Here is a 21,376-nt window from a genome sequence, read left to right as displayed (position 1 = left end):
TGCTAGATTTCGGCTGCCCCTGTTGCTAGATTTTGCAGGCCCTCTCATAACTAACAGAGTGTATAGCCTTTATACTAGTGCGGTTATTTCTTCAGCTTCAAAGTTAGTATTTTTTTATTGGATTGTGTTTACACAACGTCCTGAGACCAACCAAACCGCTGTTTTGACCTCACAGGCACCCTTACTTGTCAAACGGCTTCTGCTCTGCACCAGAGCAGGGAGAGGAGAGGCTAGAAAGGGAGGGGAGGGAGGGGTCGGTTTGACAAGTAAGGGTGCCTGTGAGGTCAAAACAGCGGTTTGGTTGGTCTCAGGACGTTGTGTAAACACAATCCAATAAAAAAATACTAACTTTGAAGCTGAAGAAATAACCGCACTAGTATAAAGGCTATACACTCTGTTAGTTATGAGAGGGCCTGTGAAATCTAGCAACAGGGGCAGCCGAAATCTAGCAACAGGGGCAGCTATGAAAAAAATGGAATAAAGCAGGTATAAAGGGGTATGATAAAAGACAGATTTAACCCTATATGTGTTTTGGTCTGGATGACTCCTTTAAGGGGAGACCTTGAAATGTAAAAGTTTGAGAAACACTGATCTAAGTCACAGTAACCCACAAGGGTGGATCATCTCTGCTATTGCTACTGCTGTGATTGTTCATCCAAATAACTCAAGACCTCCTCTCCTCCCATCCTCTCCTCTCTTCTTCCTAAAACTCATTGCAGGATTGCGTCGCTCCGGTCCTCGGTGTGAAGAATTGTCACCGCCGTCGCTGGAGGAAGCGTCGGTCGCGTCGGTCGCGTCTCCATCACACAGATCAGGTGCGTTATACCCATTGCTCATGAGTCGGTTCGGCCATCCTTCATTTAGAGGAATTCCATCACGACAGCCTCCCCCCCCCCTCCAGCTCCCCACGGGGGCATAAACATGGGGTCCTCACTCACCACGTCCCCCTCACCTCACACCTCCTCACCCAGAAGCCCCGACGCCTCCAACACTGTTCAGAAAGCACATAGAAGCGTGGTGTGGCTGCGAGAGGTGTGTGTTGACAGGAACCCCGGCAGGTTAGGTTTGGGGTTGAACGCGTATTACGGGGAGTTTTCACACGCCTGTCCTCAAGCATGCCATTGTATGTATCCTTCTGTGCATTGTGCCCAGCATTGCATGTCCTGTGTGTGTTTTTTTAAAGTTTGATGCTGCCGCATAATAGTTTTATTGCATGGTTGTTTTTAGAGGGCTGTTTATTAATGTTTTGTACTTTATTGTAATATGATGCTGATTGATGGATGAGAGGGAGATGGCATGGGCATGTGTCCAGAATTATACAAAAAAATAAGTAATAATAAAAATGAATACATTGCGCATTGCAATGCGTTGTTGTAACTTGTGGAGCGGCTATCTTCTCTATTCGTCGTACTAGGAATGATATAGCCTACTGCTTACGTGGTTATCTGAACTGAAAAGTAGGATATCATATCTTGGCTGCTGTGGTGGTTCTAATTTAGTTCACATACTGTACAAGACATCCTGCCGTTGCTCATGCAATAATATAAAGTCCTGTATATTCCTTATTCACCACGAGGTTGAGAAAAGCATCTGGAAGCGTGAGGGCGAGCTCACGATCAGCATCATTCCTCACAAACCCACTGAACAGTTCACCTCCCTTCCGCCCCCAGTGCGAGACCCTTGACCCCCGTAGTATCCTTAGTTCGGTGGAGAATTCAGTGGAACCGACAGAGGGTTGTTGAGTGATCCGGGATTCTGGAGGACATCTGTGTTCGATAAAGCATAATTTATACTCCATAGTATAACGTTGGGTTGTGTTGCTTCACTGCTTGCCAAAGATAATTGATACGCAAGCTATGCGAGTATGCGGCACCAATGCCATGCATTGTTAGCTTGCAGTTCAGTCCTTTTAGGCAAGTGACGCAATTAAGCTTTATAATCTCTCAACTCACTGAAAGAGAGTGTGCATCCTTTTAGTTCATTTTGATGCTTTGTGCACAACGTAGAATGAGGCGCTGACGTGAAGAATTTGCTCAGCTTCAGCAAAGTCGATCTTTTTCTCTCATTTGTACGTAGGGGATTCCCTCGCCTCAATAGCTGACCTGTTGTGACATCACTTTGTTGACCCATATTTGGCAATGCCCATATGGACGCTCCATATATGGACAAGACAGAATTCGTTTACAAACGCCTCAATGTCTATAGCTGACCTATCCATATATGGAGATCCCTGATGCCATCAATATTAAGCCCATAGCTTGGAATGCCCATATATGGACATATTGCGTGATCCTCATGTGGTCTATAATACGTAAGACATCTATGATGTCAGATGTCAGTCATATCAATATTTGGGAAAATATTTTGTCCACATTTTGTCCAAACAACCAACCGCAACTCGAATCACACTTGCAAATGAATCCTGTCCTGTGCGAATTCCGTTCTGCTTTTTGTCTTACCGGTAGTACTTATAGTAGCAGAGAAGTGACACACAGTGATAACTTATTACTTTGCGTGTCGCTTACCAAAGATATCTGCTCTACAATCCAAAAAAACAGTCTTCAGCTTGTAGGACAACATGGTGCTGTAGAGTGGAGTGTAAATGTTCTGGGCTTCATATAAAAACATGAGCGTGACGACCACAGAGACAAGTGGACTGGATGTAGAAGAATGTCAAGGAATGCGGTCCATTCCACCTCTCACCCCAACTCATCATGTCCATGATGGGGATCAATTGGTTGTTCCCTGGAGCCAGATGCTCTTCTTTCAACACCTCCTCTCCACCTTTTTTTATTTTTTATTTTCTCTCTTTATTTCCCACTGTCTCTATCTCTCGCTTTCTCTCTCTCTCGCTTTCTCTCTCTCTCGCTTTCTCTCTCTCTCTCTCTCTCTCTCTCTCTCTCTCTCTCTCTCTCTCTCTCTCTCTCTCTCTCTGTTCCTCTCTAACAAACTTGTGTATTTTTCTCTCTTTAATTTGACTGTGTTCACTTGTGCCGTGCATGCACCCACGTGCATTGGTGTGTCTGTGTGTGTGTGTGTGTGTGTGTGTGTGTGTGTGTGTGTGTGTGTGTGTGTGTGTGTGTGTGTGTGTGTGTGTGTGTGTGTGTGTGTGTGTGTGTGTGTGTGTGTGTGTGTGTGTGTGTGTGTGCGCGCGTGCGCGTGCGCTCAAGGTGACAACAGCACACTGTGGAGATGGAGGAAGTAAAACATGCCTCTGCTAAAGACATAAACAGTGCTGTGAAGGACAGACGAAAGTTTAGCGTGTGTGTGTGTGTGTGTGTGTGTGTGTGTGTGTGTGTGTGTGTGTGTGTGTGTGTGTGTGTGTGTGTGTGTGTGTGTGTGTGTGTGTGTGTGTGTGTGCGTGTGTTTAGGTGTGGGGGTCATCACATTTCTCTCACCAATCAAAGACGCAGTGATGATGACGACCCGATGAAGGTGAAAAAGAAGAAATCGAGGGAGAGAAAGAAGGTGTTAAGGGGGGTTGGGGGGGCAGGGAGGACAGAATATCACAGAGGTCGAGTGAAGGATGAACACCATTCAGCTGACTGACTGTCCACATATATCTGGTCACACGTTTAACCAGCTGGGTCCACTATACTACTGCATAGGGGTGTAACGATAGTAACTGAATCGAAAAATTAATTTAATTTGCAACAATCTACTATATGGATATGCAAACAGCAAAATTGGCTTCGTTTTACAATGCAAATAATCGGTATCAAATCATTTTGCAATGCAAATAACCATTGTATGGATACTATGTACTTATCAATTTTAAGAAGAAAGACTAAAAAGAGGGGTCTAATTACTTTTCTATTCCATAGCTACTCTTGGTCTATTGATAAATGTGTGTAATGTTCATGTCAAGGTGTGGGTTTGTCCATGTGTTATAATATAAATGTCCATGTATTTGCTAGAGAATCACAGTGATTATTTATTTACATCCATAATATTTTTTTTCACATAAAAACTGCACTATTGAGTTTGACACGTTTCACACAGATTTAATTTCTTTGCTAAATAGTTACTATACCAATTTTAAATCATTGAATCGAATCGAATCGTATTGTATCACCATGAATGAATATCGCCCATGTATCGTATCGTCAACCATATATCGTGATGCGTATCGTATTGCTATTAAATGTATCGTTACACCCCTACTACTGCAGCTAAAAGAAGGGGAACCGTAAGGTTCAGCTCCCAGCCATGAAGCCGCTGTGTGGCCCACACAGACCCTACCGCTCGCCTGAACTTGGCTTGCCAGAAAACAATGCTATTACTGCACTACACCGCAGAGCTCTGCTCCAGAACCGCCTGCAAAGATTCCACACCCGGCTGCCAACACTTACTTAACTGTAGACCCAATTTTCCTTAAACCCTGGTTTTATCCTTCGTCGCGCGACGGCATCGCGCAGTGGAAAATAGCCGATCGATTATCTTGCGCCGTGAGCTTGGAGATTGTCTATTTTCATTATTTTAAACGCCACCAGGTTGAAAGTGGTTAACTACAGTAGCTGTTGTTGTTTTGGATTTAGGAGCGTTTTATTGGATGTGATTTCTTTTTTCAGGGGGGGGGGGGGGGGTTCTGAAAGAATGCAAAATATCTTCTCAAACACTAAATGGTAAGAGAGCTGATCCCAAACAGCCTGTGTGTGTGTATGCGTGTGCGCGTGCGTGTGTAATCAGTGTGTGTGCTCATGGCCATTTGTGATCATGGTGTGTCTGCTTGGGGGAATTTTTACGTGCATACATACAGTATGCGTCCGCACACATTGGTTTGTGCAGTACGTTGTGTGCGCATACGCTCAAACACGTGCAGGTTGAGTTGGTACTAGCCGTGTTTCCAGTGGTCTGGCGTGTTTAGTCCACTGGTTGATGATTATGACTCATTGCATACAGTACATGACTGCGTACTGCCAACCAGTTTCCAAAAAGCATACCGCGGCTTGTTTTAAGCCAAACTACGTAACTTTCACTTCCCACGCGGGAATCGTACCCGGGGTCCCCTACGTGATTGCTGAAATGTTCTGCTGAGCATATACAAAAAAGGCTATTTGGGAAGCCTTTGAATTTTGTTTTGCAGTGGTCAATCGGTAGTGGTCCTACCCAACCACAGGCTATGGGTATGGGCCCATGCATACTCCACTTTTAGAGCCGAGTTTAATTCGGTTCGGTTCGGGGAGTCACAACATCTCCGATGCATGCAGCACTGAACAGCTGACGGTACCCGAACATTTGAACTGTCATATTGTAGTTTGGACAGAACCGAACTAAAAGTGGAGTAAGCACTATTTCTCAATAGAAGAGGAGGTACAGTAGGCATGCTGTACTGTCATACTCAAATGTACATATTGGTCAAAATAAGGATTTATTCACACAAACAACTTGTGGATCGAAGATTACATTTTCAGGTGGAGCAGGGGTGTCCAAAGTGTGGCCCGCGGGCCAAATAAGGCCCAATATTGATGGTGATAGTTAAATAAAATCATTTAAATACGATGCATATATATATACAGTATGGGACTTTCTCATGGTCCCAAGGTACATGCAGGAGATGATGAACTAGTCGGCCCTTGGGTGTTTTAATATTTTCTAATGTGGCCCCCTTTGAAAAAGGTTTGGACACCCCTGAAGTAGAGAGAGTGAGGTAAAGCAAGAGTGAGGAAAGGAATGGAAAAGAAAGGGAAAACATTAGAAGGGAGACACGAGGTGCAAAAGATGGAAAACAGAGAGAGTGAGAGAGATTTCAGGGAGAGACAGAGTGCGTACTGCCGATGATGTGATATACGAGTCCATGCCAGCCCTATAGGAGAGGCAGTGTCATCTCCCTCTGCAGGGGAGCCCAGATTTATGGATATGAAACCGTACACCTGTATATACGCTTCAATGTCAACTCAGCAGTCACTCACTGGAACCAGGGAATTACAGTATCAGCTAGCTAACTGTTAAGATGAGAGCAGGGAACTATCAGCTAGCTAACTGTTCCTCCTGCTAAGAGCAGAGAAGGCCAGGGAATCAGCTAGCTAACTGTTAGCATGAGACCAGGGAGCTATCAGCTAGCAAACTGTTTTTCCATCAACTGTGTTTGTTGAGTTGAGTTGATGAGGTGGAGCACAACACCTACCGTATTCATACTGTATATAGCCTAATATGAAATATGAAATGAAAATGTTGCTAAATTGGACGATAAATTGGCTATCTTTTAAAGATTATGAAATAAAATAAATGTCACAAGTAAACACTCTATGATGGGAAGCATGGAGTTCAACAACCATCACAGGGATTTAAGAAACAGATATCCGATTGAAACGGAGGAGGTTTGAGGTTTTCCCACACACCGGTCCACACACTCCCTTCTCAGTCTATTCTCCAGATGAGTCTCTCTCTCTCTCTCTCTCTCTCTCTCTCTCTCTCTCTCTCTCTCTCTTTCAACTTTCTTCCTCCGTCTTTCTCATGCTCCCCTACCTCTCTGTCTCTCTCTCTCTATCTCTCTCTGTCCTCCAACTTGCCTGCCTCCCGTTGTTTAGTCGTAAACTAATGTAATATCTTTTGCATGCCCAGGGGCCAAGCCCGCTGTCTCTCCTCAAGGCTAGTGGTCGTTAAGGCCGCCAGTCACACACAGAGAATTCGTAAACGCCGCACAGGGTCAGTGGAAGTCGAAGTCAGAGCATAAACACATGGGATGACTACCAGACAGATAGACTGACAGGATGGATGGATGGGTGGATGGATGGATGGATGGATGGATGGATGGATGGATGGATGGATGGATGGATGGATGGATGGATGGATAGAAGCACAGCAGAATAAGAATACTGTTGCTGTCGGGCAGAAACCTCCTATCTTTTGTGTTTTTTTTGTTTTTTTTTGGTAAATGAACACGAAGTCCCTGGCACAACTTTATGCACCATGGGGGACCAGGCCTTCTGCTCGGCAGCACCACACCTGTGGAACAGCCTTAGAGTTGAGAGCACCACAGACCCTAAACAGGCCTAAAAACTTTTTTTATAACCTTTTATTTCTTCCTAATTTTCAGCTATTTTGTATTTCTTTTGTATTTTTTGTTTCTGTGCTTTTAAAATCTGCAATATATTATTGATTATGAACTTGCTAACGTAATTTTATTGACTTTCTGACTATCTACTATTTACTATTGAGTATGGAGTTTTTTCCTTGCAATATAGGTAGCACTCTTTATTATTATTATGAATACCCTACTTTGAACTACTGCTGCGAAAAGTAGCAGATCCGCGAAGCTGGAAATGCGGCATGAAGCAACATGTTTTGAGCTTGTGGATCTGCTACTGAATTTGAATCCTGAAAAGTAACAGTTTTGGACATACAGTATGAAGTTTCCACCCAACAGACGATATATAAAACCTATACACTGGAGAGCCATCAGGAAAGAATAGGCTTCCTTCCTACTTACTACACCCCCCCCCCCCTCCTCTGTCAGGGGTCTTCAACGTTTTCAGGCCGGGGACCCCCAAACTGATGGGGAGATGGAGCAGGGACCCCCTACCACCTCGTAGGGTTGGGGGGGGTCGGGGCTACGACATACTCCCTTATTTTAAACATGTACAAGTTACAGCGAGCAGGGTGGGCCGTACCACTACCATTTCTAAACATAGGCCTACTAGTACTTATTAACTGAGAACCAATGTCAACAATATCAACAATCTGTCAATTGCATAGTAATCATGCATTCAAGCCATTCAAAATGGACAGAATCATGATTTATTTTTCAACATAAATGTGAAAAAAAAAGAAAAAAAAACATTTTTTGAAATCTTTTTTTTATTTTTTTTATTTTTTTAAGCAATAATTTCGCGGACCCCCTGCAGTACCTCCGCGGACCCCCTAGGGGTCGCGGACCCCCTGTTGAAGACCCCTGGTCTATGGTTCCCTGGCTAACCCTGACTAGACTCCACACAACTCTACATCAAATCATTGGGGATCAGAATGGATGGTTGTTTTCAGTTTGGGTGACGATCTCCGGGGAGGTGAGGGTGTGAATGTGGGAGAGGTCGGTCTCATCCTCGTCGTCCGTTGCTCTTCTTCTTCTCCCGTTCTGGTTGTTGTTGTTGCATGACATGAAGGTGCTGCAGGTGCTGACCTCGCATAGCCGGGTGATGCAGTGCAGGTAGTAGGTGGAGACGGTCTCGTTCTGCTGCTCCATGAAGCGGAAAGCTGGGAAGGCGAATTTGGCACTCTGGCTGATGCCGTTCTGGATCATGGTGGTGAGCTGATCCTGGTTGCAGGGCACGAACAGGTTGAAGAAGCTGGAGTTGCTAGGGAGCGGGGAGATTGAGGCATAGCACCGGTCCAGGAGCACGTTGTACTGGCCTGTCAAGTTGATGGCCTTCACCTCCACGTAGATCTTTTTCCTCAGCTCGATTCCATTCTGTGGCATCACCAGGGGCGTTGTGTACGCAGCATCGCTGAACAGTTCCAGACGCAGGGTGCTGATGAAGCTGCCATTGTTGTCCTTCAATGCAATAGAGGAGGCTGACACATCGATCTGGGTGTTGTTGATCAGGTACTCTAAGGGGTAGGCGCAGGAGTAGTAGTACTTCAGCTCTGCATTGTAGGTGATTGTCCCTGTGGTGGGATCAGAGGATCGCACAATGCCACTGACGTTGACGGTCTGGATGTTGGAGAAGTCTGAGAACACCCCTGTGCCGGCAGCGCTGGTGGTCCTGAAGACACTTCCACAGGCATGGGTAGTATTCAAGGGGAAGTTGAAACGCACCACGGGTGGAGAGACGGATGTATCCAGGGTTCCCCTGCAGGCTGGGTCTGACATATGGTTCACAATCATCAGTGACTCGTTGTAGCCGGTGTAGACGACAGGGCAGGCTTGGATTGCCAGACTGATGGTGTTGGTACCACATGTCACCGAAATGTCACTGACATCTGGTCGCCTCCAATCTCCAATTGCACCACAGTCAGTCAAAGTCAGCTGGCTACTTCTGCCTATGATGGTGGCAACAATTAAAAGAATGTGAAACTGCATGTTGGACATGGCAAGTCCGCTCCTGTAGACAGGACACCTTAGCTCTTTCTTGCGTCTTCTCAACTCTGCTGACGAGTGGTGTTTGATGCTGGTGATGGGTGACAGGGGCTTTTATAGTGAGTCTGTTTACTGGGATTGGCTCAAAACAAGGTCAAAGCACACAGCTATATGTTAACAATTGCATTTTATTTTAAGGAGAATGGTTGTAGTGTGTACCGTACCCTGATGGCAACAACCTGAAATCTGAAGCATTGTCTTCAGAAACTGGAACAATGTTCCCTTGTTATTTTGGCCGTACCTTACAATATAGATTTCTTTGACCTGGGTATTATTAAAGCTTTGTGAAGTAAGTTAACATAACCCTGTATCTAATGAATTCCTTAAGAACAATGCTGCACACAGGGGTTTTCAATGCAGACGGAGACCTAGCAGTGCTTTTTAACGGAGAAATGACCCAGTTTGGATCATCTGTAGCATTGACCCACTAGAATATTTAACTGTTATAGTTAGTCATTCCTATTAACATTCAATCGATATTAAATGTACATAGAGGGCAAGTAATTATTTAATTGATTGATTAATTAAATACTTTTTTCATTTTGACACTATTGAGAAAAGAAGGCAAGAGAAGAAGAGGAATATTTGTTGTGCTCTTGTTGAAATTCAATGCGGTAGAATATGACAAAAAGAGCACACAGTTAGCGTTTGGACCATATATTTTGTGCTTTTTTTGTAGTCTTTTCGGACACTCATTGCTTTACACGCATTGCTTTAGTGTGAACTACTGCTGCGAAAAGTAGCAGATCCGCGAAGCTGGAAATGTGGCATGAAGCATGTTTTGAGCTAGTGGATCTGCTACTGAATTTGAATCCTGAAACAGTTTTGGACATATGAAGTCTCCACCCAACAGACGATATATAAAACCTATACACTGGAGAGCCATCAGGAAAGAATAGGCTTCCTTCCTACTTACTACACCCCCCCCCACACTCCTCTGTCTATGGTTCCCTGGCTAACCCTGACTAGACTCCACACAACTGTACATCAAATCCTGCCTATGATGACTCTGGGAAATGGTTCAAATCCAGACTGCTTCACCAGCAAATCAAGATCTGATCAGGTTTTTTGGTTTAAATCGAAACCCGTGCATAACACGCTCCATGTGGTGCTGTGGGTTGTGTGGGTGTGTGTGTGTGTGTGTGTGTGTGTGTGTGTGTGTGTGTGTGTGTGTGTGTGTGTGTGTGAGTGTGAGTGTGAGTGTGAGGATGTGGGTTAATATCTGTGTTACATCTGTGAAAGAGTGCGTGTGTGGGCCTATATCTATGAGTGTGTGTGTGTGTGTGTGTGTGTGTGTGTGTGTGTGTGAGAAAGCCAAAAGTGTGTGGATAGGCTTACAGCGGCGGCGTTGCCACAATACCCAAAGTTTCCTTTGAAACTCCACATTTAGCCTCTTCCTTTTGTCTGCCATTTGTTTTCTTGACCTATTTAGTTGAGTGGGCAGATATCAACTAGCTCACATATAGCTCATTCAAGATCCTTTGAAAAGTAGGGGAAAGGTGAGGGAGGGTTTTTGATATTTTAACGATAACCCTCAGGCAACTTATATTTGCCAAAATATAATTATTTGTTTAGTTCTGTTTGAAGTATGACATACGAATGAAGATTGAGTGTTGTGGGGGTATTTGCTTTTCTACAGTACATTTGAACATGCACAGAATTGGTCCTCTGCGTTTATGTGTTGCAGAGTGTCGCACAGCCTGTGCTTGAAGACCCGACCAAAGGGGATTTCCTCTTAGGCTAGTGGTTAATGTCATGTACTAGGGTTACATGGCAAAAGAAGGGAGTCCACACATGATCAAACATTTAAAGTTTTAGGTTTACTTTACTAAAAATAAAGAACTAATGCAATAATCAAAATAAATGGAGTGAGATGTGAATAAGTCAGTAGTCAGTCATGTATGCAGTGTGTGAATGTGTGGAGTGTGCTGTATGCGTGTTGTATGTAAAAGTGCAAAAGTAAAGAAAAGGGCTAGGCCCACTCAGGCCAGGTGGCACCCCAACACAAAACTGGAGAGAAGCAGAGATCCTGAGGAGTTCAAGGAGAGGTCCTTATATACACCCTCCTCCACACCCATAACCAAGGTGTCTCAAGTTGGGCTGACGGCCTGCTCCACTCTGACAATCACTGAGGCTGCCAGCAAGCCAACAGTGAGGCAGAGGGGCAGGGCCGTCACATTAAGGAGTTTGGGCTTTATTGTCCCTTCACACACAAGAGAGAACCAAGTTCGAATGCCATGTCGTTGCTTACACACCCTAACAATAAGGAGCAGTGTCTCTTCCTCAGAGAGTGGCTGAGGAACTTTCAACCTGGCATTTATAGGCTACTGTAGGTGAAATGAAAAAATATACAGTATACATTTTTGCAAAATATTTACAAAACTTTTGAAAATGGCCTGGGTAAAAAAAAATCTATTTAGCATCCTTTTCTGTCTAACTTATTAAAGTACCTAACACAGTCTGTATTGCGCCGTACGCAATCAGGACGACTGAAAACAAACAGTGGTCGAGTCGTTTTCAAACTCTCACGTTAGCCCGCTCGTCATGTGGGGGTCTGTATCCTCTTTCCATCCATCAAGCTGCTCTTCGCTCCACAGAGACGGGGCACTGCTGCCCCGGTGGGGTCTGAGATATACTGCCATGTGTGTGCAGGTAGGCAGCCGGCTTCCTCCTCTGACATCTACACTGGCCCTGAGGGCCTGGGGTCCGGTTAGCAGCTCCCTGGGGACTTTCATATATAGGGAGGTTGAGTCAGTGAATGAGGGGGAGCAGAATTAAACCTTTAGCAGTTTGTTCTATGAGGGAGTTCCTGACTTTTCATGGTGTTTTTTTATTTTATTTATTTTAGATTATTCTGCAACCTGTCGGCGGGGTACATTAATCAATGATGGTGAGCTTAGTTGGACTTTTTGTGGAGCTAGTGAAGTGTACTGTAATCAAGATAGTGTGTGTGCTATATAGTGTGTGTGTGTACTAGATTATTTGCCCTCCATTTTCATGACCTACTATCATGACCCATTTCAGCAGGTCTCCATACTGATGGTATGAAATAGATCCTATATCTACCAAATAAAACATGATTTAGTATTCTACAGCTCTGGTTCTAAACCTTTTCAAGCCGCGACCCCCAAAATAATCATAATTTGAACTGGCCCCCCCACCCCCCACCCTGACGAGCACAATTTAAGGACTTTTTAATACCTCTAAAATGTGAAATTAAACATTGGCCAAATTGTCAAATATAAGAGGCAGAAATTGTGAAAATAGCCAATCTACATGCTCATAACGCGAGGCGTTGTGAGCATGTAAATCTGCTATTTTCACAATAGAACCGTGTTATACAAAATGTAATTCCTCAACTATTAGGAATTACATTTTGTATAACACGGTTCTATTGTGAAAATAGCAGATTTACATGCTCACAACGCCTCGCGTTATGAGCATGTAGATTGGCTATTTTCACAATTTCTGCCTCTTATATTTGACAATTTGGCCAATGTTTAATTTGACATTTTAGAGGTATTAAAAAGTCCTTAAATTGTCATTTTAGAAATGTGCATAAACCCTCTATACACTTAAACTTTATGTTGGTTTGTTTACTGTTGAGTGAGAAAACAATGTTGCACAATAATTTAATCATCATGGGGACACCCCCAAAATTCAGTGAATTTAGCTTTTTCAATTCAATGCCATTATTTTCTTTTTCAAGAAGTTTCAAGAAGTCCGACCCACAGGTTGAGAACCACTGTTCTACGGTACCTCATAATGATTGATTGATTGATTGATTGATTGATTGATTGATTGAGCAGCAAGTAGATAGCTCTATATTATATTGTAATTTTTATCATTTTATTGGAAGAATCTGGACCACACTTTTACAGTAGCAGTTTATTTCTAATATATCATAAAGGTACAGAAACAACAACAACAACAACAATAAAATATACACCCAACTAGGAAACTAGTTGTAAAACAATAAGGGATACAGAACCTGTGACTTCACATTGTGTGACTCCACCTACACTTCATTCCATCTCATTTCCCAGTGTGTTTTAAGAACGTTCTCATGGGGAGATGCTTTCAGCGTGGGTGGGCCCTGCTGTGCTTTGTGGACATGAGTAGTGGATTAGTTTGGGAAGGTGGAAGTCACATATAACCAGGATGAGTCCATAGGGAGAATAAACAGGATTCTGGATTCAGTGAATTTAGCTTTTTCAATTCAATGCCTTTATTTTCTTTTTCAAGAAGTTCAATAAGTTAGAGACAGTAATACTTTGAAAGGTACATTGACTTCACTTTCAAAACATTCCACAAACTTTCACACTTTTTTTTTCGGTTTTCCATTTAATTACCATCTTCCCATTTCTTTGTTCAAGTAAAAGCGTATAAAGCGCATACATGCATTAACACTTTCAGCTTTTTCTTTTATCAGTTTGCAAATGTTGCTATTAAAACACTAACATCTACATCTATACTGTAGCATCTAACATCTCAATCACATTCCTTCTTCATCTACAATTTGAATAGTCCTACAAGGTTTAGCCTACGACAGACAAACAAATATCTCCCCCAACAAAAAACAGTGAGATGAACCAAGCCCTGTCCTCCACCAGAAAAGTTAGACAAGCTGGCGGATATGGTACAACTCATAAGACAGTATTTAGCCTATAGCCTGATGCCCCATTATCCCGCCTTCAGCTCAAGGAGGTTTGCTTTTAGTTCCTGAGCTTCTTGTAAAAGACAGCGGCGATGCACAGGGCAACAATGCACACGAAGGCTAAAACTCCTACAGCGACACCAAGCCCAGTAGACGAATTCTCATCATGGCTTTGCATCGTTGGGGATGAGAATTGATGGTTGTTTTCAGTTTGGGTGACGATCTCCGGGGAGGTGAGGGTGTGAATGTGGGAGAGGTCGGTCTCATCCTCGTCGTCCGTTGCTCTTCTTCTTCTCCCGTTCTGGTTGTTGTTGTTGTTGCATGACATGAAGGTGCTGCAGGTGCTGACCTCGCATAGCCGGGTGATGCAGTGCAGGTAGTAGGTGGAGACGGTCTCGTTCTGCTGCTCCATGAAGCGGAAAGCTGGGAAGGCGAATTTGGCACTCTGGCTGATGCCGTTCTGGATCATGGTGGTGAGCTGATCCCGGTTGCAGGGCACGAACAGGTTGAAGAAGCTGGAGTTGCTAGGGAGCGGGGAGATTGAGGCATAGCACCGGTCCAGGAGCACGTTGTACTGGCCTGTCAAGTTGATGGCCTTCACCTCCACGTAGATCTTTTTCCTCAGCTCGATTCCATTCTGTGGCATCACCAGGGGCGTTGTGTACGCAGCATCGCTGAACAGTTCCAGACGCAGGGTGCTGATGAAGCTGCCATTGTTGTCCTTCAATGCAATAGAGGAGGCTGACACATCGATCTGGGTGTTGTTGATCAGGTACTCTAAGGGGTAGGCGCAGGAGTAGTAGTACTTCAGCTCTGCATTGTAGGTGATTGTCCCTGTGGTGGGATCAGAGGATCGCACAATGCCACTGACGTTGACGGTCTGGATGTTGGAGAAGTCTGAGAACACCCCTGTGCCGGCAGCGCTGGTGGTCCTGAAGACACTTCCACAGGCATGGGTAGTATTCAAGGGGAAGATGAAACGCACCACGGGTGGAGAGACGGATGTATCCAGGGTTCCCCTGCAGGCTGGGTCTGACATATGGTTCACAATCATCAGTGACTCGTTGTAGCCGGTGTAGACTACAGGGCAGGCTTGGATTGCCAGACTGATGGTGTTAGTACCACATGTCACCGAAATGTCACTGACATCTGGTCGCCTCCAATCTCCAATTGCACCACAGTCAGTCAAAGTCAGCTGGCTACTTCTGCCTATGATGGTGGCAACAATTAAAAGAATGTGAAACTGCATGTTGGACATGGCAAGTCCGCTCCTGTAGACAGGACACCTTAGCTCTTTCTTGCGTCTTCTCAACTCTGCTGACGAGTGGTGTTTGATGCTGGTGATGGGTGACAGGGGCTTTTATAGTGAGTCTGTTTACTGGGATTGGCTCAAAACAAGGTCAAAGCACACAGCTATATGTTAACAATTGCATTGTATTTTAAGGAGAAGGGTTGTAGTGTGGACCGTACCCTGAGGGCAACAACCTGAAATCTGAAGCATTGTCTTCAGAAACTGGAACAATGTTCCCTTGTTATTTTGGCCGTGCCTTACAATATAGATTTCTATGACCTGGGTATTACTAAAGCTTCGTGAAGTAAGTTAACATAACCCTGTATCTAATGAATTCCTTAAGAACAATGCTGCACACAGGGGTTTTCAATGCAGACGGAGACCTAGCAGTGCTTTTTAACAGAGAAATGACCCAGTTTGGATCATCTGTAGCATTGACCCACTAGAATATTTAACTGTTATAGTTAGTCATTCCTATTAACATTCAATCGATATTAAATGTACATAGAGGGCAAGTAATTATTTAATTGATTGATTAATTAAATACTTTTTTCATTTTTACACTATTGAGAAAAGAAGGCAAGAGAAGAAGAGGAATATTTGTTGTGCTCTTGTTGAAATTCAATGCGGTAGAATATGACAAAAAGAGCACACAGTTAGCGTTTGGACCATATATTTTGTGCTTTTTTTGTAGTCTTTTCGGACACTCATTGCTTTACACGCATTGCTTTAGTGTACAGTACTTCACACTGATCCATTCTTTCACACGCATACAGTACTAACTTAGGGTGACCAGATCCAAAGATTTGAGGGACAGAAGTACCGCTTGCGTGCGTGGGGGGGGGGGGGGGGGGGGGGGGGGGTTTGCTGTTAAGTTGCTATTAAATGCCTTGATGTCATATTTGACCATAGGCCTAATACTGCCTATAATTTTGTTATTGACCTACTGTAGCCTAGAGGATATTTCTCATGTTATTAACAGGCTTAAAAACAAATCTTACAGGAAAAGAGACAATGAGAGAGATTTACAGACAGAAAACCAACTTCATTTTGAACTGTAACTTAAATAACTAATACTAATGTGTGTTAACACCTGTGCATTGATTTATTACTGGAGCCTGCCAGTCACAATGTGGGACATTGTCTCAATTTGTGGGATGCCTGAAAAGTCATGGAAATGTGGCACTGTCCCACGCAAAGGGGGACATCTGTGTGAGAAAGTGGTTATGCAGTTAGTAACTAACTGCATAACCACTTTCTCTAACTGCATAACCACTTTCTCACACAGATGGGGGAGGCAACCATGCAAGGCACCAACCAAGGCAATGTATTTATATGTTTTACTTTATGTTAGTTTGTGTGGCTGTCCGACTTTCTTTCTTTCCATATCTTTCCATCTTTGCGGATAAACTTTATTGTGCTCCTCCCACAGTTTTGGTGGCACACACTTGGGCCATATGTCAAATCGACTGGCTTCATCAGGACTCATCAGCTTGCATTTCAAATTAATTTGCAAGTGAGACTCGCGTTACGGCAACCATACTTTCAATTTCCCAGAATTGCATCTTTCTAGTTAGATTTGTACAAATCTACAAAGTACAAAGTATAATAAGTTACTTACAGTTTTTCTTTTTTTTATATATATATATATATATATATATATATATATATATATATATATATATATATATAGCTTGAATATTATTCTTTTTTTTTTTTTGATAGTTTTCACACCTAGTTATAGTTTTTAGTTTAGTTATAAAAACAATTCCCACATACCGTATCATGTAACTCTGGGAACGTACGAACGGAAGGTGCAAGGGTCAATTTTTTGTTCGTAACGTCAAGCATGTTCTTGGTTTACAGTATATAATACTGTATGCCGGGGTTCTTGGCATGCCACGTTATGTAGCGTTTCACAGGTTACAAAATCTGAGGTAAACCCCCCGTACGTGGGAGGCGGTCAGGGTGGGTTATGGTCCTCTTACTGTATTAGTGTCACTTTGGGAGGTGCATGGTAGTGTCATGTTGTCATGCATCGTATGTTGGTCAGCCATTGTTTTGAGTCTATGTTGAGAAACATGCAATAAAAGGAGCTGCTGCTATGTTGTATTTTGAGAGGAAACTCAATCTAGACCCTGACAGCTGAGACAAGGTGTTATACCTTACTTAATCATGACGGACACAGGCCAGATATGTCTTAATGGATAACCATGGTAGGCGTGACCTGGCGTGTGACACACAAACCACTGTTATGAATCCAAAACATGATGGTTTCAAATCAGAACAAATCAACAATTCCATGTGGTATCCATCACTTGGAATAAAAAATAGACTCAATAAATGGGAGAAGTTACAGACGCATGCACTGATGCTTGTTGTGCTCTTGTTGATATTCAATCCGGTAGAATAAGACAAAAAGATCGCACAGTTAGCGTTTCAATGCAGGCATCCAAATCCAGGATAGTGTCTTCATCCTCCAGTCATGGGATAAATCATTGGATGTTAATTCAACCACATAAATGACCCTTTTTACAAGCTGCAGCAGTCTGTTGTGTCTGGTGGCCTTTTTGCCTTAATGGAGAACCATGGGGTGACATGGCATGTGACACACGAGCCAGTGTTATGAATCCAAAACATGATAGTTTCAAATCAGAATAAACTGACAAAAAATGGTAGCACAAGTTACAGACACACGCGCACACACACACAATCAGCTGATACTTATCCATCAATTGTTTTGTTTTGGAAAGATCATCATCATTGTTTTTTGTTAAGTTGCTTATATTTAAGTTCCTTTTGGATACAGCATCATTATAAGGTACATGATCACTCAAGATTTGCACTGACATTGGGCATGTCCAGATCATATATTATGGGAATATCTGCACGCTTGAACTTAACGTGGCAGACAAGCAGAAATCTGGGAAGTGTTAACTGCTTGCCCGGCAGACAAAGTGTCGCATTGTGGTGCATTGATCAGCATGTTCAGGTTTTATTGTGTGGTTGAAATAGGGTCTGAGCCGGTCAAGTGGTTTTCTGTATACTGTATGCTGCCCCCCTGGCAGTGTCATCAGGAGACATGGCATCAATTTTCAGTCATGTTGATGCCTTGTTGCTGTCTGTGTTTCCTGGTGACACGAGCCATCATTGAGGGCCTCCAGTGTATTTTAGACATTAATGCTTGGATGGCTCAGAACGTCCTTCAGCTAAACCAGAACAAAACAAGAGGCAGACGGCAGAAGAAACTGATCTCTAAATTGAAGTCACTGCCACTCAGTCCAAAACACCGGGCTAAAAACTAAGTGTCAGCATAGATTCCTGTTTAACTTTTAATTAACACATGTTTGTTTCTATTTCAGGCCAATACAGAGAGATTAGTGCAGTCTTTTATCACTAGTAGGCTGGACTATTGTAATGCTCTGCTTTCTGAACTACTGTACAAAAAAAAGAAGCATTTATTGTATTTATAAGATTTTTTTTATTAGCTCACAGGAATACATCTATACTATAATTTTGCGAATGTCTGAGTGTCTGAGTGTCACAGCGTTTCTCCTCAGTGGCTGGAGCTATTGATCTGAAATCGCATCACCATAAGCATATGAACACACCTGACATAACTGTGAAGCCCGTTTGTCACTTTCACAAATCGTATGCTGTATATTAGCATTTTTATGGTGTATCTACTATCTATTCTGCATCTAGCATGAGGCACATCTATTCTGCATCTAACATGAGGCAACATGTTTAACCAGCTCTCTCTGTGTGTGTGTGTGTGTGTGTGTGTGTGTGTGTGTGTGTGTGTGTGTGTGTGTGTGTGTGTGTGTGTGTGTGTGTGTGTGTGTGTGTGTGTGTGCAGGCAGGCGGGTGTGTGCGCAGGCGGGTGGGTGGGTGGGCTGGGGGGGGGGGGGGTAGCCATTAAACGAAACGGGTATTTCTTACATTGATGCTCCTACATATTATCATGCAAGCACCAGTTAAAGTTACTTTCCATCCCCCATATACTGTATGCACAGTGCACATCCCATAACCCACACACTGCACATCATTTTGGAGCTCATATCTTTGAACGGGTAAGGGCTAGTTACAGTAAACACACAGGCCAATGGTCAAGTAGTTCTAAGGAGAAGGGGAAACCAGACCAACCAAACACATAGATAGGGATGAACTTGTGTCATATAGTCACAAACTGTACAATAAATACCAGGCCAGGTCTTTGTGAGATTGAGAGGTTGAGGATTCAATCCCCAGCCGAGTCATGCCAAAAATGGTACCCAATGCCTCCCTGCTTGGCACTCTGCATCAATGGTTGGATTAAGGGTAAGTCTCTGTGACATACCAGCATTATGTCCAGGGCGTGTACCTGCACAATGCATATCAAAGCGGCCTCACGCTACAGAAACAGGAGATAGGCTCCTGACCTATTAGAACCATTGATTCCCAAGGATGAATGACCCTCATGTCAATGTCACAAGACTGCTCCTTACTACTGTACACAGCACACATGATAATAAAGATAGCTAACAGCTAAACTAATACATTATTCAACATTGGCATTAATTAAAGTTGCACATTACCAGTTGAATATATTGCTGACACATCCACAACAGGTACACCATGTCCACGGCGATGGTTTCAGCTCACATTAGTTGGGAATCCCTTAAATCACAGGAGATTTAGTTAGTGTATCTATGGGACTTTAAACAAAACAGTGGGCTGAGTCGATGTCGGTCAATTGTGTCAGCTACGAGATACCTTAGTCATGCTAAGATATGAATAAGTACGATGGATAAGTAGCATGAGTAATGATTGTTATCTAAAATGGATACCGTATATTGTGTTTCTGGAATACTGTAGAGTTATGTGCTACACCATGAGAAAAGAACGGGGGGTGAAACGAGGATGAATGCAGAAATGAGATTACAGTGAACCAGCAGCTTATTAAATGATCAGATTTCTATCTGTAAAGGCTAAGACATTTCCGTACACTTGAGGAGTACAGTAGGTGTCGAACTCCTACTCACCTGACACCTACATAAGAAGAAAAAAAGGAACAGTGTGCAGATCCATTGTGGATCTCCGACTTCATGTGACCAGTTTGTGACATCAGTATTATGATAAGATAAATTATATCATGGATAGATTATATATCCACGATATAACTATGACGAGTATGAGAGAACCGGATGGCCGGCGGATATCTGACTTAACTCTGACGCAGACATAACCATAGACAAACCCTATACGCCCTTATACAATTTACTATTTAAGCATTTAGCAGACGCTCTTAATCCAGAGAGATTTACTGTAATAAAGGTAGACACGAGGTAATACATACTGTACAATGCATTACGGTCTAGGATCATAGGTAAACCAGTCTAAACAGTGTAATATCAAATAAACTAAACCGTGTAATATCAAATAAACTGTACATTGAAACTATACACTCTGTCTACATAATATGTTATCTAAATGACATTTTATGCAATATTGTCAAGGCTGTGGTAAGTGCTAGGGAAAGTGCTATGGGCTAAGGTGGAGTCTGAAGAGGTGAGTCTTCAGATTACGGCGGAAGATTGGGAGTGAGTGCAGTTCTAACTGTAATGGGGAGTTCATTCCACATAGTTTGGGGGCCAGCGTTTTAGGGAGTTGGACATATTTAGGCTGCGATGCGTTGTGAGCTTGGAGGTCGGCTATTTTTGTACTTGATACCACACTAAACTCAGCATAATCAAGTGAATACTGGAGATGTGACATACGAGAGAGGGCAATTCTTTCAACATAAGATTCTGCATTCAAGTCCAGGAGAGTTTTGACAAGGCAATTGTCTTGAATGCTTTCAGGTATGGCACGGAAAGGGGGCATTTGCATTTTTTTCACCATAGTGAAAACTGCATACGAGGTCTGGAGAGGGCACTTTTTACATGCGGGTTGAAGGGCAGGGGCTCAAGCCCCCTTTGATGTCTGTGTGTGCACGTGCCTGGGCAGGACAGGACATACAGTATATGAGACTGGCAACTTCAAACTCACTCTCACATGATCGGTATGGATTTGAGGGAGAGCAGTGCCCGCCGCTGATATGCGGTTGTCCTGAACCGCCGATCTGACCGATATGTCCATGTTTGGGCATGCCAATATACAGAGGGTATGAATATACTAATGACATATGGGATCTCCTTATATGGGCATAAAAGGGACACAGGTAGACAGACGTACTTAAATATTCCTTGACGCTCATATTAACCGTAGGAAGCATTAATGTTTTTTTATTTTTTTATTTGCACATTCATTACATACATTGCATAGGGCTGGGCCATAAATATATTAAGGTGTGTTTATTTTCTAATCTTAG

At 43.2% G+C, this 21,376-nt stretch overlaps 2 protein-coding genes across 2 annotated transcripts; both read right to left on the bottom strand.

Moving 5' to 3' along the window:
- Window positions 1–7,960: 7,960 nt before the first annotated feature.
- On the bottom strand, window positions 7,961–9,028 carry LOC308308082 (zona pellucida-like domain-containing protein 1; the record flags this gene model as incomplete). The annotated part of the gene is made up of 1 exon (XM_080753451.1): window positions 7,961–9,028. The coding sequence occupies one exon, from the start codon at window positions 9,026–9,028 to the stop codon at window positions 7,961–7,963; it is 1,068 nt and encodes a 355-aa protein (XP_080609577.1).
- Window positions 9,029–13,791: 4,763 nt separating this feature from the next.
- Window positions 13,792–14,991, bottom strand: LOC308308081 (zona pellucida-like domain-containing protein 1; the record flags this gene model as incomplete). Its single annotated transcript, XM_080753450.1, has 1 exon — window positions 13,792–14,991. One exon carries the CDS (start codon window positions 14,989–14,991, stop codon window positions 13,792–13,794), a length of 1,200 nt encoding a protein of 399 aa, XP_080609576.1.
- Between the last annotated feature and the right edge of the window lie 6,385 nt (window positions 14,992–21,376).

The sequence above is a fragment of the Nannobrachium achirus genome (genome assembly GCF_963921795.1).
Source record: "Nannobrachium achirus genome assembly, chromosome: 22".
NCBI lineage: Eukaryota > Metazoa > Chordata > Actinopteri > Myctophiformes > Myctophidae > Nannobrachium > Nannobrachium achirus.
This window is presented reverse-complemented; position numbering and strand designations above follow the sequence as displayed.